This window comes from Neofelis nebulosa, chromosome 6, assembly GCF_028018385.1.
Source record: "Neofelis nebulosa isolate mNeoNeb1 chromosome 6, mNeoNeb1.pri, whole genome shotgun sequence".
Taxonomy (NCBI): domain Eukaryota; kingdom Metazoa; phylum Chordata; class Mammalia; order Carnivora; family Felidae; genus Neofelis; species Neofelis nebulosa.
This window is the reverse complement of record NC_080787.1, coordinates 41,075,194-41,090,738: the sequence shown is the minus strand read 5'-3', so window position 1 is coordinate 41,090,738 and position 15,545 is coordinate 41,075,194. Positions and strand designations below refer to the sequence as shown.

The 15,545-nt window shown below is 55.0% G+C and overlaps 1 protein-coding gene across 1 annotated transcript in view; it reads left to right on the top strand.

Annotated features, from left to right (window-relative positions):
- KCNK5 (potassium two pore domain channel subfamily K member 5) overlaps nt 1–15,154 on the top strand; it is a 38,094-nt gene extending 22,940 nt beyond the window's left edge. The window contains exons 2-5 of the mRNA XM_058733808.1: nt 8,380–8,491; nt 9,674–9,840; nt 10,110–10,278; nt 12,446–15,154. Coding sequence (XP_058589791.1) covers nt 8,380–8,491; nt 9,674–9,840; nt 10,110–10,278; nt 12,446–13,311 — 1,314 coding nt within the window. The 3' untranslated portion in view covers nt 13,312–15,154. The remainder of the gene's footprint in view (nt 1–8,379; nt 8,492–9,673; nt 9,841–10,109; nt 10,279–12,445) is intronic.
- The last annotated feature ends 391 nt before the right edge of the window (nt 15,155–15,545 follow it).

Here is a 15,545-nt window from a genome sequence, read left to right as displayed (position 1 = left end):
GGGTGGGCACTGGCACAAATCTGAAAGTTACAGATAAGCAAAAAAGAAGTTAACAAAGTCCATACCGCAATAGCTGAGGTCTGGTCTCAACTGAGATGCGGTGTGGCCCTGCCCCCTTGGGTCCCTGCACCTGCCACAGACACCTGCTTCTTCCCCGGGAGCGATAGGGCCTGCAGCTGGCACAGGTATCAGGGTGGCACCGCCTGGCCCTCGCCAGTACCCCGTTCATAAGGTGCGCCTGCCTTCCCAGCCACACCCTGGTCACCTGGGCTGAGGGGAGAGGCCAGTGAGAATGCCCAGGGGCAGGGAGGTGGAGGCTTGGAGCCTGGCGTCCACGCCCATCACCCCACACTAGGCAGTGAGTGTCTGCACGTCAGAATCCCCCTTGGGGTTTGTTCACTACCCAGATCAACTACACAGAACACTTGCGGGGGGGCCCAGGCACTGTAGTTGTTTAACGTCCCCTCCCCCCACCCCCCCACCCCCCCGCCCTGCCCCGGGAAGGGGTTGTGTTGGGCAGCCTGGACTGAGAGCCACTGCCTCAATGACTGTGTGGTATCTAAGGCCCCTGAGCCTCAGTTTCCTCATCTAAAAACAAGCCCAGCACCCTCTCCGCCATCCCCAGTTAGGGAAAGCTTGAGAAGTCAAGTCAGTCTGAGTGGTGCAGAGGGACAGAGCATGGAGATAATCGAGGGCTTAACTTTAGTCTTCCACTCTCTAATTGGTTTTAGGAATAAGATAGTTAACAGATGCTCACCTTCCAGCCGAGGCACTTTACTCTGCCAGTAGTCCCAGAAAGGACTGTCTGATGGAGGACTGGCCCGCAGCTGGACAGACTAGCTGTTCCCCACTAGCCCCCTACATCCCCACTCTCAAACTGCTCTAGGAAGTCCTCACACAGGCTCTGGGCTCCCCCTCCCCTCCTCCCTTTATCTGTTCATTAGTTCAGGTGTTAAAGGATTTGATAAACATTGTTGTAAACAAGTCCATACTGCAAATACTTGCTTGGAAAGTGCCTGAGATAGGTTTACTAATCTCCACTTGATGTCAGTCCTGTTCACAACACTCCCCCTGGGCCTCCACCCCTCCCCCCCCCCCCCGGCCCCCTGTTCAGAGGGGTTCTTTGTTAGACTAGATGGACATATGGACAGACAGGGACACGCGGGGAGAGTCCAGCAGGGGCTGGGTGGTAGGTGGGTGCTGTGAGTCTGGGGGCAGCTGGGTGGGGAGCTGGGGCCAGGGTTCAGACAGGCTACCTAGGCCCCAGCCTCAGCCCCTCCTGGCGGGCACAGTGGGGGTCGCAGTGTGTGGCATGTTTCTCACCCCCGACTCACACCTTCCCACAGTCTGCCTGCCTTGCTTGGCTGCTTAGGAAACTGGCCAGGATGACTGGGAGCCTCTGGGTGGCAGAGATCAGGAGAGATGAGCTTTCTGAGGGATGGAACAGGGCATCTTGTGCGAGCCTCTGTTTCCCCTGCCAGGGAGAGCTTTAACACACACCCGCGTTCCCCAGGTTCTTTGACTCCAGCTGATTCCGTCCCCCTTGTGAGTTGTTTTGGTCCCCCTTGGTGTTGGAGAAGTCCCCCTGTGCCCTGAGGAAGCCAACTGACTGCTCAGACTGACAAAGGAAGCTTTCACTGTTAGAATAGGAAGAGGTGGGAAAAGGCTGCAGGTGTGAGGGAGCTTGGGGTCAGTGTCGCCTGTTCTCACCCAGGCCTGTCCTCCAGGTGTAGGGAAGTTAACCCCTTGCCCTTTGATTTAACCTTGGGGACGAGGAGTCTTTCCCCCTGGGTCTCAGATCCTCTTAGGGTTTGGTTTCCTGACGGACCCATATGACAAGTCACAGTGCAGATTGCAGGTGCGTTTATTCAGTGCTTACGATGACGTCCTGCACGCAAAAAGCGTATGTTCAGGAGACGGGTTATTCTTAGCACATGGAGAAACTGAGGCTGATAGGCTAAGTTATTTACCAAGAGACTTGATGTCAGCCATTGGGAGCCCTCTGCCTCCCGACATGAAGGCTGAGCCACAGAGAGCCTGCTAGTTAAGTGTTTCTACCAGGGTTCACTTCTATCTTCCCTCTCCTCTCTCTGCTCACCTGCTGCCCCCAGGACAGTTTCCAAAGGGGACTCCCTCCCCTTCCTGCAGAAAGGACAGTCCTTCAGTCTCCCCAGGGACTCTCCCACCTCTGCCATCCTGGCCTTGGCCAAGGGGGCTTTCATCTGTCTCCCGCACCTCACCCCTTCCCCAGCCCTCTGCCCCCTCTCAGAGTCTAGCAATCACTCCCCTTCACCCCACCCTCAGTGCCAGCTGGAGGCTGGTGGTTTCAGTGGTGTCTGCAGCCAGCCCTTGGCCCTGCCAGCCCCCACTCTTGCTGGGGTCTGACTCTGCTTCCCTCTCTCTTGCTGGGTTCAGGCCTCCACCTTGTTGCTGCTGAATTTAGTTGAAACCCAGCTGCAGAGCAATACTGGGAAGGTGTTGAAGGCAGACCCCTGGGGGATGAGTCAGTCCAGGCCAGAGAATATACACTCACTGAAGATCATTTACTCACCCATGTAACCAGCACCTTCGACGTGCCAGGCAGTGTCCTAGGTTCTGGGAATACAGCAGTAGAAAAGAAAACAAAAGTCCTGTCCTCATGGAGCTTATGTTCTAGGGGAGTCTGCATTCCTGCAGATTTCTCTCGAATTTGCTTGGGAAGCTGTGTTTCAGAGACCTGGTTCCAGTCCTTGTAGCTAAGAAGCCCACCCTGAATCCCCTGCTCCCCTCTCCACATCTGTAAGTAGCATGGGGTGGGGGCGTTAAGAGCCAGACCGCCTGAGTTCACTCCTCAGCTCCACCACAGACTAGCTGTGTGACCTTGGGCCACTTACTTAATTAGCCTCATTGTCCTCATCTGTAATTGGGGGCAACAGCACCTGCGCTTTAGGCTTGTAAAGATTCAGGGAGCTGAGTGATTTAAAGGGCTTGGTTGGTGTCAGTCATATAACCACTCAAAATCCACTGCTATCCAGATATCAACTGTTCTAATCTGTTAAATAAGGATTAACAAACCGTGCCCCCCTCACAAGGGGGCTGGGAGGGCCAAGCGGATGATAAAAGTCCTTTCTACCCTGTGCTGAGCACCATGCCTGTGTGGCCGGCAGCTTTATTTCACCTTCCAGGCCAGAGGCCCCCAGCGCCTGAAATGGAACCGCAGCCAGGGTCTGGTAAAGGACTCTCGGCCTGCGGGCCTCCAGCGGTGTGTGGGTCCAGTGGAGGCTGGCCTCAGCGGGGAGCCTTAAGGCTGCGTCCTGCATAGTGGGAAAGAGCTCTGTGATCCACCCCTGAGTCTGCCTGGGAGCTGGAGGCCAGGTGGGGAGTAGCTCCGTGAGCGGCAGATAGCTGCCATCCCCACCCCACCGCAGGAGGGTGCGCGAGGGGCAAGCCGCCTAGCTCTCAGCCCCACCTGCCTGTGTGTGAAGGTGGGTATTGTGTCCCAAGCCCTGGAACTGGCCCGCTCAGCAGGATGAATCTCTCCAGGAAGGGGAGGCCTGGCAGCTGCCTCTGCCTGGGAAACCCCAGGTCCCGGGGGATGAGGAGCTGTACGGGAACCGTATTTCTCGGACAGTGAGAGCTCAGGAGGGTGGGGTCAGGGCAGCTGGTTGCCTGAAGCCAAGGCAAGGGCATGTGGCCTCCCTGGAGGCTGGGTTAGAATGCTGAGCTCGGGTCAGAGTGGATGGACTGGTTTTAGGGCACTGTTTTTTCAGCTGGTGCGAAGGGGTGGAAGTATGCACTGGCCTCCTTCCTGTGGCCTCTGTGGGAAGGGGGGCAGGATAACCACGTCTAGCCAGGGCTCTCCTGGCTTCGTGCTTTTAGCATTCTGACCTTAGGCTACTTAGTTAACCTCTCCAAGCCTTACACTTTCATTTGCAAAATGGAAAAAATTATGTATCTTCCCAGCAGGATTCTGTCCTCATTAAGTAAGCTAAAAGCAGTAAAGTGTTAGCACAATACTCAGTGCATCAGTGCATAGTAAGCCCTCAGTAAATCACAGCTGCTTTGTTAGAGGGGAGACCCAGAAGGGAGCTCGATCCCTTCCCCAAACAAGAGCTAGGCCCGGGCTGTGTGCAGTATCCCTTCTCCCATCACTCTCCAGGGTCATGTGGAAAATGAAAATATTGTCTTGTGTGAATTAGGGAGCCAAGTTAAAGAATCCTGTGAGTGAACAGGGGCCACCTCCTCCTGCTAGAGCTGTTTGCCTAACCCTGGGGACAGTACGCCACGTCCATCGTGGTGTCAGCCTGGCTCCCCCGTGCCACTCTCCCTAACCCAGGGATGGCCTGGATCTTGGGTCAGGCCCTTTGTTCTGGGAGACTGCCCCCTGCGTTCGGTACGACCCTGAACATCACCATGGAGTCGCCCCTGCCAGAGCCACAGCTGTACATGGTGGGAACAGGAAGCAGGCCCCCAAGTCCACATCTGGACTTTTGCCCTTCCCCCAAGCCTCACTTCCCCCACCTGTCGAGGGACACCTGGCAGGGTCACAGGAACAACCAGTTAGGTAATATGTGTATATACACCCCAGCAAGGGGTGTTTGCCACTCAGCAGCACTAATAGCCTTCTTCCCACTCCAGCATTGTGATGGAGCCAAGCTGATTCTCAGGCCAGCTGCTTGGTGGCCATAGGCAGAGAGGAGGCAACAGCAAGGAGTGCTAGGGGTGCCTAGGGGCCGGTAGAGCAGAGAAGAGGGGAGGGGGAGTCCCACTGACTTGTAACCAGAACCTAGCCCAGCCACGCGTAACCTCTCTCAGCCTGTTTCGTGACCTCACCAGTGGGCAGAACTGCCACCATTGGATTGCTGTAAGGGCTAGTGGTGCTTCTAGCCCTGGGGACATTGGGAGCCTCAGAATGCCCCCTTCGCTGCCCCTCTCTGGGTGACCATGGAGAGATAACGGAGGTCTTGGGGAAAGTGCTTGGGGCTGTGGCTCCCTGATAACCCAGGGCTGGAGGCCGAGGCTGCAAGGCTGTGCCCCAAAGGGCATAGGATTGGCAGAGAGAAAGCAGGAAACCCAGTTTTTCTGCTGCAGAGCTCCCAACCATAATGCCCTCTTTGGTTACCCTGTTTGACACTTTTTTTTTTTTTAATTTTTTTTTTTTTTGAGAGAGAGAGAGAGAGAGAGAGGGAGAGAGCATGAGTAAAGGAGAGGGGCAGAGAGAGAGAAAGAGAATCTCAAGCAGGCTCTACAAAGCATGGAACCCAATGTGTGGGGCTCCATCCCATGACCCTAGATGACCTGAGCCGAAACTAAGAGTTGGATGCTCAACCGACTGAGCCACTCAGACACCCCTGTTTTGCCACTCTTATGTTTGGTGTCTCCTTAGTACTTACTAATGATTCCCAAATCACAGATTGCCTTCGGAAAGCCAGTGTTCCTCAGCGGAAGCAGTGTTGGCATTGTGGGTTGGGCTGTCTTGTGAGTCGCTGGACATCTAGCCCCATCCCCCACTAGAATAGATGGGGGGGCCAACAGGGACTCTGTCTTCTCAATGTGCTGTCCATGGTGCCTGGAACAGTGGCTGGCAAGATAACACTCCCCACTTAGGCAGCATTTCCAGACACTTCCAGAAGGTGCTCCCGCCCAGTTGGGAACCCTTGTTTCCAGTCACACCGTCAGCATCCCTGATGTGCTGTGGTCACCCTTGCTGTCAACACTTTCTATTATCAGAAGTGGATTACTGCCAAGAGCAGTCCATTCTGAGGTAGCTCACTATCCAAAAAAGCCACTCTCCTCTTCCTTGGGTAATAGATCATGTGAGGTCAGGCACCCACAGTGGAACAGAGTTCCCCATGTGTGACCCAGCCCTCGACAGATAAGATGTTGACACTGTCTGAGATTGTGTTGACTTTTCTTTCAGCAGCCACCCTCATGTTTGTTAGTTTGTGGTCAGCTGAAACCCAAGGACTTCTCATTTCATACCTATACTGGCCTTTTCTAACCCAAAGTGTATGACATGAAAAACGTAAAAGATGGTCATATCTTGTTAGTTTGGGCCCATTTTTCCAGTCCAGATGATTTTTGAGTTCCAGACTGCCATTGCAGTGTGTTAATAACTATCTTCCCACCCTGGCCTTGTCCGCAGTTTTGCATCCTTTGCAGAGGAGACTGGGCAGCCATCTATGTATGTCTTTTCTGTGTTGTTGATTAAAATATCGAAGAGGCCAGGCCTTTGGCATGATCATGGAGACCTCAGGCCAGGTCGATAAAGATCAAGACCTCTTGGCTGTCTATCTGCCTTTAAAGGGATCCAAATTAATCCCAGCTCTGCCCTACATTTCTCTGTCTTGTCCACATGAATATCTTTAAGCTCATCTGTTCGGCTGCCTTGTTGAAATCTAGATTTACTGCATTCCACCCAACTTCAAGGGTTTGCAACCCCTTTGGAGCAGGAGATGCACTTAGCTGAGCGTGACTCATTCTTGATGAACCTGCGCTAGCTTCTGGTACCCACCGGTTCCTCTTCTGATCGTGCCAAACTTGCTGCTGTCCCCTTTTAGACATCTGTAAGAGTTCTGGTTTGAGTGTCTAGAACCCACCCCTTTTGTTTGTGCGAGAATAGGGACAGCTTCCGTGTTCCCGAGACTCCACGGGGATGAGCAGAGATGGCGCCCTGATGGCATCGCTCCCTGCCAGTGGTGCAATTCCTACTTAAGCGTTCTTTTCATCTGTCAGGCTGAGCTCCCCAGCAATTACGCTTTGCCCTTTCCGCTCTACAACAAAGGCTGGGGCCAAAGGGAGCCGCCATCTGTTTGACATTAAGACACGGGACCCTGCTACATTCTCCTGCTTCGGACGTAGGTTTAATTTCTGAGAAAACCGTTTGGATGGACCTGTTGGCCCCTTAGGATCTGAATGTGCTCGTACTCTCACGTGGAGGGGGCCCTGCTGGCTAGACAGCCAGCTCTCTGAGCGAAGGGTTGCAGGCAGCCTGCGGCCTTTCTGCTTTGCCACTGCACGGCCTGCAGAGAGATGCTCTGGAAGCGCCGTGAGGAGGCAGGGCAGCGAGTGGTGTGGTTTGATGGCCTGTCAGACGGGCATGTCATCATGGAAAATTCTTCATGGGATCTGCAGATCCGTTTACATGGGCCTGCTGCTGCTCCCAACTGCTCATTCCTTCTCAACAGCCCCAGCCCCTCCCTTGTTTCCCACCGGACTTCAGTCACACTGTGGTGGGTTACAACTCTGGGCTTTCCATCTGCCTCGCTCTTCTTCTGCCTCCCCTCGGTCCCAGGCTTGAGGTTTATAGGGAATTTGGCTGAGTTCCCGGTCTCTGGATTGGGTGGCCCACCTGGGGCCCTCTTTGGGGGCAGAACTGGAATCTCCCAGGTTTAAATGCTGGGCCCTTCTGTGAGCCTCCTTTTGTGGTCCACACCCTGTCATCTGCAAGTTGGGGTGAATGGTGGCAGGACTGAAGGAAGGGCTAGAGGCAGTCCGTGGTCGGCCAGAACAGGTTTGGCAGCTATTAGTGTTCCTGGAATAGATAAGACTTCTTCTGGGGCCACCAGTGGACTTCCCCAGGTGGCCTCTCACCTGCTGCCCACAGTTGCTGGGAGCCCTGTGGGGACTGGTAGCAGGATTTTGAGTCGCCTTGAAATGTGCACACCACCTTTGATGATCTGTCCTGGACCAGACCTTGAAATTGCTTGGCCCAGGGCAGAGAGAGGGAGCCAGAGAAGGGAAGGAATGGGGAGTCTGTAGGGGAAGAGGGTAGAGTCCCAAGCATGGGGAAAAGGAAGCTAGCTGATTCGTACACCCTGAGACAACAGATCCAAGAGAGCCCTGAGCTGAGGTGAAGGGTATATGGGGGTCCTTCCCAGGTCTATCCTGTAGTAGAACGCTTCTCTGTGGAGGGCTGGGTAGGGTGTAGGCATCCTCCTGTGTGTCCGAATCACATGTGCCTTCTTCGAGGCAGAATAGCCTAGCACAGTAGCTCTTCTAAGTGTGGACTCTGGACCACTACCACCAGCATCACCTGGAAACTCATTTGAAATGCAGATTCTCAGACCCCCTTCCCAGACCCACTGAATCAAACTCTGGAGGTGGGGCCCAGCAGTCTGTATTTGACAAGCTCTCCGGGTGATGCTGGTGCACACTAGTAAGGTTGAGAAGCACTGGCTCAGTGAGAGAATGGACTTTAGAGACAGACTGCTTGACCAGCTGTGTGACCATGGGCACATCACTTAACCTCTCTGATCCTCTGTAAGATATTTCATCACCTAATAAATTGGAGACAGTAACTGCCCCCTTATTATTGTGATGATTACGAATGCTTACAGAGTTATGTACAGTGCTTTCACTTAGAAAGCATTAAGAGTCAGTCTGTGTCTCTCTTTTTAGGTAGTATCTGATGCTGCAGGACAGGGCGTGGCCATTACAGGGAATCAGACCTTCAACAACTGGAATTGGCCCAATGCAATGATTTTTGCAGCTACAGTCATCACTACCATTGGTAAGTCTTCTGGGACCTTCAGGATAGCCACTGCCATGCCCTAGCTCCACGGAACCTTGTAAAAATCCAGCTCTGGTCCCATGGCATTGTTGCATTGTGCTCTTTTAACACTTTTCCTAGGGATTTAGTCAGTCGTTGGTGATGGGCCACGCTTGGGAGATTGTTTTCCAGGAGTCCTCACCTGGGCTCTTGGAGCAGAAACGACACAGCCCAATAGCCAGGGCCATGCAGGAGGTTGAACAGGTTGCTCACTGCACAAACCCAGCCCATGCTTGCCTGCCAGGCTGGGTATTCTGATATTCTGTGGCTTCATAACCAACTACCCCAGAGGTTAGTTGCTTAAAACACAACTTATTATTCGCTTTTTCCATTCTGTGCGTTGCCTGGGTTCAGCTGGTTGGTTCTTGCTTGAGGTAGGTAATGGCGGAGGCAGTCTTTGTGAGACTGGAGTCAGCCAAAAGCACTACTGGCTAGATATCCAGGACGGCTTCGTCCACTGCACATTTGATAGTTGACACTGGCTGCTGGCTGAGAGCACGGCTGGGGGTGAAAATGTACTGGCTTGGGCAGCTCAGAGTATGGCAGCTGGGTTCCAAGAAGGAGAATCCCCAAAGTGAGCATTGTAGGACATCACGGGGAGAAGTAAGAGGGCTTCTTAGACCTAGCCCACCGGGCATCACCTGCGCTGCATTCTCCGGTCAAGCCAGACACTGATGTCCAGATTCCAAGGGAGGGGATTAGATGCCAGCCTGCCGTGAGCAGCGGCACAGGCTTGCACAGGAAAGGGAGGGATTAAGAATGGCCATCTTTATAGACCGTCTACCACGGTGCCCCCGGGGTGTCTCCCCAGAGAAGGCTGTTTGTAATTTGCACAGTGGTGCCATATGGACTAGTGGAAGGTTTACTAATGGTGAAAGCTTTGTCCACCAGGGAGCTCCCAATCTGATGGAGGAGACATAGCCCATGCTATCACACTTGCTCTGTAAATGGTCATGACTGTAGTGTGATCAAGTGAAGTTTCATTTCTTAAGTCCTGATGTTAGATCAATATCAAGTGATCTTAGGGAATGTGGGTGTGTGGATGTGGGTATGGGTACGTGATAGAGGCAGGGGCCAACGCTGGATCTGGGTCTGTCACCCCTGCTGTGGCTCTCTGTGCCTCACTCTCCTCTCCTTCCTCAGGCTATGGCAATGTGGCCCCCAAGACCCCTGCTGGGCGCCTCTTCTGTGTCTTCTATGGTCTCTTCGGGGTGCCGCTCTGCCTGACGTGGATCAGCGCCCTGGGCAAGTTCTTCGGGGGACGTGCCAAGAGGCTGGGCCAGTTCCTCACCAGGAGAGGCGTGAGCCTGGTATGTCTCTAAACCCTAGGTGCCGGGCAGCACTGGGGGGACCCTGACAGGGGACGGACAGGAGGATGGGGAAGACCAAGAATGAGCAGAGGTGCCAGGGCAGATGGCAAGAGGGCAGTCCCAGGGCCCCCTGTCCTGTGAGTGAGGCCGGGAGCGATGCTGCTTGCCCTCCCCTGGGTGGTGAGCCTGCTCCGTGGCCTCCTGGGTGCCCCTGCTGGGCTTCGCCATCTCCGCCATGGTCTGACTTGGTCTCCCCACCACCCCGTCAGCGGAAGGCGCAGATCACTTGCACAGCCATCTTCATTGTATGGGGCGTCCTGGTCCACCTGGTGATCCCGCCCTTCGTGTTCATGGTGACTGAGGAGTGGGACTACATCGAGGGCCTCTACTATTCCTTCATCACCATCTCCACCATCGGCTTTGGTGACTTCGTGGCCGGTGAGTCCTGCCCTTTTCCCCTTGCGTCTGCCTCCTTGCCTTCTCTTTCTCTGCTTCTCCTCCACCTGCAATTCAGCTGATCTTTACTGGGGCCCCAGTAGGTGTTCAGTGTCCTGGGCAGCCCCCCACCCCCCAGAAAGGGGTCCTTATCCCTCCCTGCCTGATGCAAGAGGAGTAAATGCAGAAGCCTCTTCTGTTTCCCTGTCTTTCTTGGGTCCTGGCTTTTGCTGCTTCCTCTCCCTCTGTTCTCCCCTGTTTCCTAAGCCTAGGTTCACTAGGGGCTCCGGGTAGGGCCTGGCCCCTGCGGGGTTTGTGCCTGTGACCAGAAAGCCCTAAAGCCAAGCCAGGAACCCCCTTCCTGTTACAGAGCTGCCGGCTTCCATCTGTCAGAGGAGCGGAGGGTGCTGTTCTAGAGGCTTGGCTCACAGGCCCGAAACTTTGCTCTTGCCACAGGCAGTTTAAAGACAAGAGAGGCCTTCTCCTAAGCTGCCCCACCCCCTGGGGCCGGGACGTTCCCCTCCCACTCCTCCCCTACTTAATCCAGCAGGTGATAAAATTCTTTGGCTCCAACCTCTCACGGACTTGTGCTTGTGGCCTGCACAGCATCTTGGCCCTTCACCTTCTTGTCCCTGTTTGGCTGTATTGACCCAGCGTTTCTTCCCTTGATGCCTGCTGCCCTGCCCAGCTGACCCCAACCTTGCTCCAGGGGCCTCTGGTCTCCCCCCGCCCCCTTCCTAGGGGGCAGGAGCAGGTCACTTACCCTTCTGCTTCATTGTAAAGGGAGACTCAGAATGCTAGGGCGGGGGCGGGGCAGGGGTGGGTGGCTGAGTGGTGGGAGGAACAGGAAAGATGCCTGAACACTCTACTGACCTCAGCAGATCAGGGCCTGCTGTCTTGGTAGATAAATTTAGATGGAGGCACAGTCCTGTCATTGTCTAAGGGACCCTGGACAGGCAAGAGAAGCCTTTGTCCTTGGAAAGTAGGGTGTATTTAGTCATCCTTTCTCAGCTCCAGCATGATTCCAAACCTCTGCCTCAGTTTCCTTATCTGTAAAATGGATTTAAAAAAATAGCACCTACCTGATAGGGTGGTAGAAAATCATATGTGTGCGGAGGCTAGGACCCAGCAATGTTAGCATGTCCCTGGTTGTCATCTTGTGACCAAGAGCCCTGAGCAAGGTTGATAGCATCCCTCAAAAACACCTCTTATCTGCCAGGCAGACACAGCACCTGTCTTCAGGGACCTGATTTGATGAGGGTAGTATAGGCCTTGCCCTGCAGGAGCCCCACTCTGGAGGAAGCCCCCTTCCCCTAGTCCCTTTTCCAAGTTGCTCCCAATTGGGGGGGGGGGGGGGGGAGTGGCAAGATACCTAATAATACAGATCAATATGCCTAGAAGCGAAAGTTGAAAATCTCAGATAATCCTGGAGTGTAGGAACTCAATCAGAGCTGTGTAGGATGACCCAGGAGGACTGCCTGGAGCAGGTGTCAAGAGCCTGGCTTCTGAGGAGGAGGATGTGGAGTAGGCAGAGCCCTCCAGACCATGGGAAGAGTCAGTCTGAAGAGGGCAGAAACAGGAAGTCAGGGGGCAGCCAGACCCCCCTGAAGGAGAATCAAGGCTGTCCAGAATAGTTCCCGCTGAGGCCAGTGCATATGGACTTCTTGGCCCGACCCCCAGCCCCATGCATATTAAGCCAGTGGGTCCATCCCCAGCAGTGGAGATGCCAGCTACTGTCTCAGGTAATTTCCATCCTGGTTTTAACTGAAGCAGAACATACACACCCCCAGAAGTGTGCAGAACCACTAGATGTGGTACAACGAATCATCAAACGGCAAACCTTCACGAACTCTCTCCTGATCTGTATGTTGGCTGTGTTAATAGCCTCCCCAATACCTTGGCCTTTGAACCTACCTTGCCCTAGGGAACCACTCTCCCGACTTTCGACAGTTGAATTGAGGCTCAGGCAGATTAGGGACTAAGATGGGGACATGAGTGACTGAACCATCAGGACGACAGGACAGTCTAGTTTCTAGTCCTTCCTCTCACTGTGCCTCCCATTCTGTGTTCTGACACTGTGCCTGCTCTCAGAGAACACGGCTTTGGCCTTAACGTGTCTCCAGGTCCCTGCCGACGCTCTTCTGACCTGGGTTTCCTGTCCTGTCCGCAGGTGTGAACCCCAGCGCCAACTACCATGCCCTGTACCGCTACTTTGTGGAGCTCTGGATCTACCTGGGGCTGGCCTGGCTGTCCCTCTTTGTCAACTGGAAGGTGAGCATGTTTGTGGAGGTCCATAAGGCCATCAAGAAACGGCGGCGGCGGAGGAAGGAGTCGTTTGAGAGCTCTCCACACTCCAAAAAGGCCCTACAGATAGCTGGGAGCACGGCGTCCAAAGACATCAATATCTTCAGTTTTCTGTCCAAAAAGGAGGAGACCTACAATGACCTCATCAAGCAGATCGGGAAGAAGGGAATGAAGACGAACGGGACTGGGGAGAGGGTCCCAGCAGTGGGGCTGGGGCCTCAGGGGGGTGGGCTGCCAGCCCTCCCCACCTCCCTGGCCCCCCTGGTGGTTTACTCCAAGAACCGGGTGCCCAGCTTAGAAGAGGTGTCTCAGACGCTAAGGAACAAAGGCCATGTGTCACGGCCCCTCAGCGAGGAGGTTGGGGCAGGGCCCCCCAAGGATGGCTCCCTGACCCCTGAAGTGTTCATTAACCAGTTGGATCGAATCAGCGAGGAGGGGGAGCCATGGGATGCCCAGGACTACCACCCACTCATCTTCCAGAATGTCAACATCACCTTTACAAATGAGGAAGCCGGCCTCTCAGATGAAGAGACGTCCAAGTCCTCGATAGAGGACAACCTGGCAGGGGAGGAGAGGCCCCAGGAGGGGGCCGAGGCCGAAGTGCCCCTGAACCTGGGCGAGTTCCCCTCGTCTGATGAGTCCACCTTCACCAGCACCGAGTCTGAACTCTCCGTGCCTTACGAACAGCTTGTGAACGAGTATAATAAGTCAGACTGCCCCAGAGGCACGTGAGGCAGGGCCGGCTCCCCACCCCACCTTCGATGGCTTCCGTTTCCCTCATCCTAGGGCGTCCTACTCTGGCCCCTGGTTGGGGGCAGCCCTGGAACTGGGAGTGGGGGGCCAGGGGCCTTCCTCACCTTCCATCCCCTGCAGCTAGATGCTATTGGCAAACATAGCATGTGCCCAGGACAGGGCCTCTGTTCTCCGGTTGAATGGGCACCCTGGCAGTGGGAGGCATCTGTCCTGAGCATGGCTGGTAGTTTTGATGGTTCAGTGACCTGTGTGGGCTGGCAGGTGACCCTCAAGGAGGCCTGCACCTGCATGGGTCTTCGTGCATCATTCGGTTGAAAATGTCACACGGTTCTCTTAGGCCAGGGGCCTCGGCTGTTTGAGTTCACCAGCGTTAATGAGCTCCTGTGAGCCCAGCACTGAGTCAGGTATTTCAGAAAGAGGCAGGGGAGGGCATTGTGAGACCCGGGTCCTGCCTTTGAAGGAGGGACGGCTGTGGTGTTGGGGGTGCTGAGCATTTCAGCTCTTCAGCAGTAGCGGGGCCCTGTGTGGGGCACATGTGTGACCATCCCCCAGGCCCTTCTCGTCTGTCTGTCAGGCCTCTACTGCAATCTCAGTAGGGAAGAGGCACCCAAGGGAAGGGAGAGAGGAGATACTGGGCAGGTGCTGAAACACTCCTCTGAAATAAGGGCCTGGGAGCAAGCTCTGAGTGTGGCCCAGGGTCTTGTCACTGTGCTCGGACCAAGCCCCACCCCCCCCAACCCAGAGCCCAGTTCCCTGATGCAGACAACTTTTGGCCAAGCAGTGACAGACGTCGCCTTTCTCTCTCCCCAGGAACGTTGGGGGAAGAGGGTGGCAGTAGCCAGGGAGCTGCAGGAGTAAGCTCACCTCTGGCCCCAGCCTCCCCGTCTGGCTGGTTCCTCATCCCCTGTGCCCAGAACAAGGACCTCATGGCTCCCTGGCCCTCCTGGCCCCGTGGTGGGGGGGGGAGCGGGGGCGGGGGGGGGGGGAGGTAAGTTGCTCTTGGCTTACAAGCGGGAATGGCCAAATATGTGAATCGGCTCCTTCCTACAGCCACGGTTTACCATTTGTGTCTGCGTGTGTGTGAGTGTGTTTAAGAAAGAAAGGACTGGGGACAGGGGGAGCAAAAGATAATGTGAAACTGTGCACAGACCCTCTCTGATGAGGGGCCAGCAAAGTTCTCTGTGATGCACACCTGAGGGCCGGCCCTCTCTGCCCTGCGCATTCTGTTATTTTTAAATAAACTGCTGTTTTTATATACCTGGCACCTGTTGGCTTCAGAGCCAGAGGGGAGAGGAGGTGAATGAGCAGGGTCCCAATGACTGGGATGTTACATGTTCACCCTTCTACCCCCAACTCAGCTGGGCCTTTCTTGGTGGCCTCAGCCAAGGTCATGCTGTCAAGAGTCCCCACGTGGAGAGGGCGCCAAGGCACCCATAAGCGCGTGAGCAGCACATTTGGGGGAGAGGCATCTGTCACAGGCGCCTGAGGCCGGCCAGGAGGTGAGTGATCACCCTCGGCCCAAACACTCTCCCAGCCCCCCGCCCAGTATTGTGGGGCTGGACCCCACCCCCCAACATGTGAAGATGGTGATGGGCCTGCGTGTCCACACCCGCATTCATCCCGTGACCCAGGGCTATGCTGGCTGGGTGAGAAGGAGTGGCCTTCGGTGTTTCTGTGAATGTGTTAATGAGTTCATCTTCGTTTCCTTGCACCACCTTGCCGGGGTGTCCCTGGCTGTCCTGGAATCACACTGTGTGTACATACTGGCAATGATGTCAAATGTAATTTATTTTAACCTTTTTACAATAAAGCCTGAGATGGACGGGCCAGTCTGGTGTGTGCTATGTCAGGGGTGGGGTGGGAGCGGGTGCTGGGCAGGGGCAAGGTGTGGGGGCAGTCTGGGAGGATTGGGGGCTCGGTGAACTGAGGACAGTGGGAGGGTCTCGTTGACTACTGGGGGGAGTGCTCTGGAAGGGAGAGGAAAAGGAAAGAGGTGAGGGGGGGTGGAGGGGCAGCTTACTTAAGATGGGGTAGTCAGGGCAGGCTTGTAGGAGGAGGTGACAGTTAACAGGTCTGAATGAGGATTGGGGAGGAGCCTTGCAGAAAGTGTCCTAGAACCAGGAAGGAGTCAGGAGCCAGGGGAGAGAGGTGGGGGGATCTTGGCAAACTGTCAGCAGTCTGCCAGGCACTGTTCTGGTGCTTTATACCCCTCT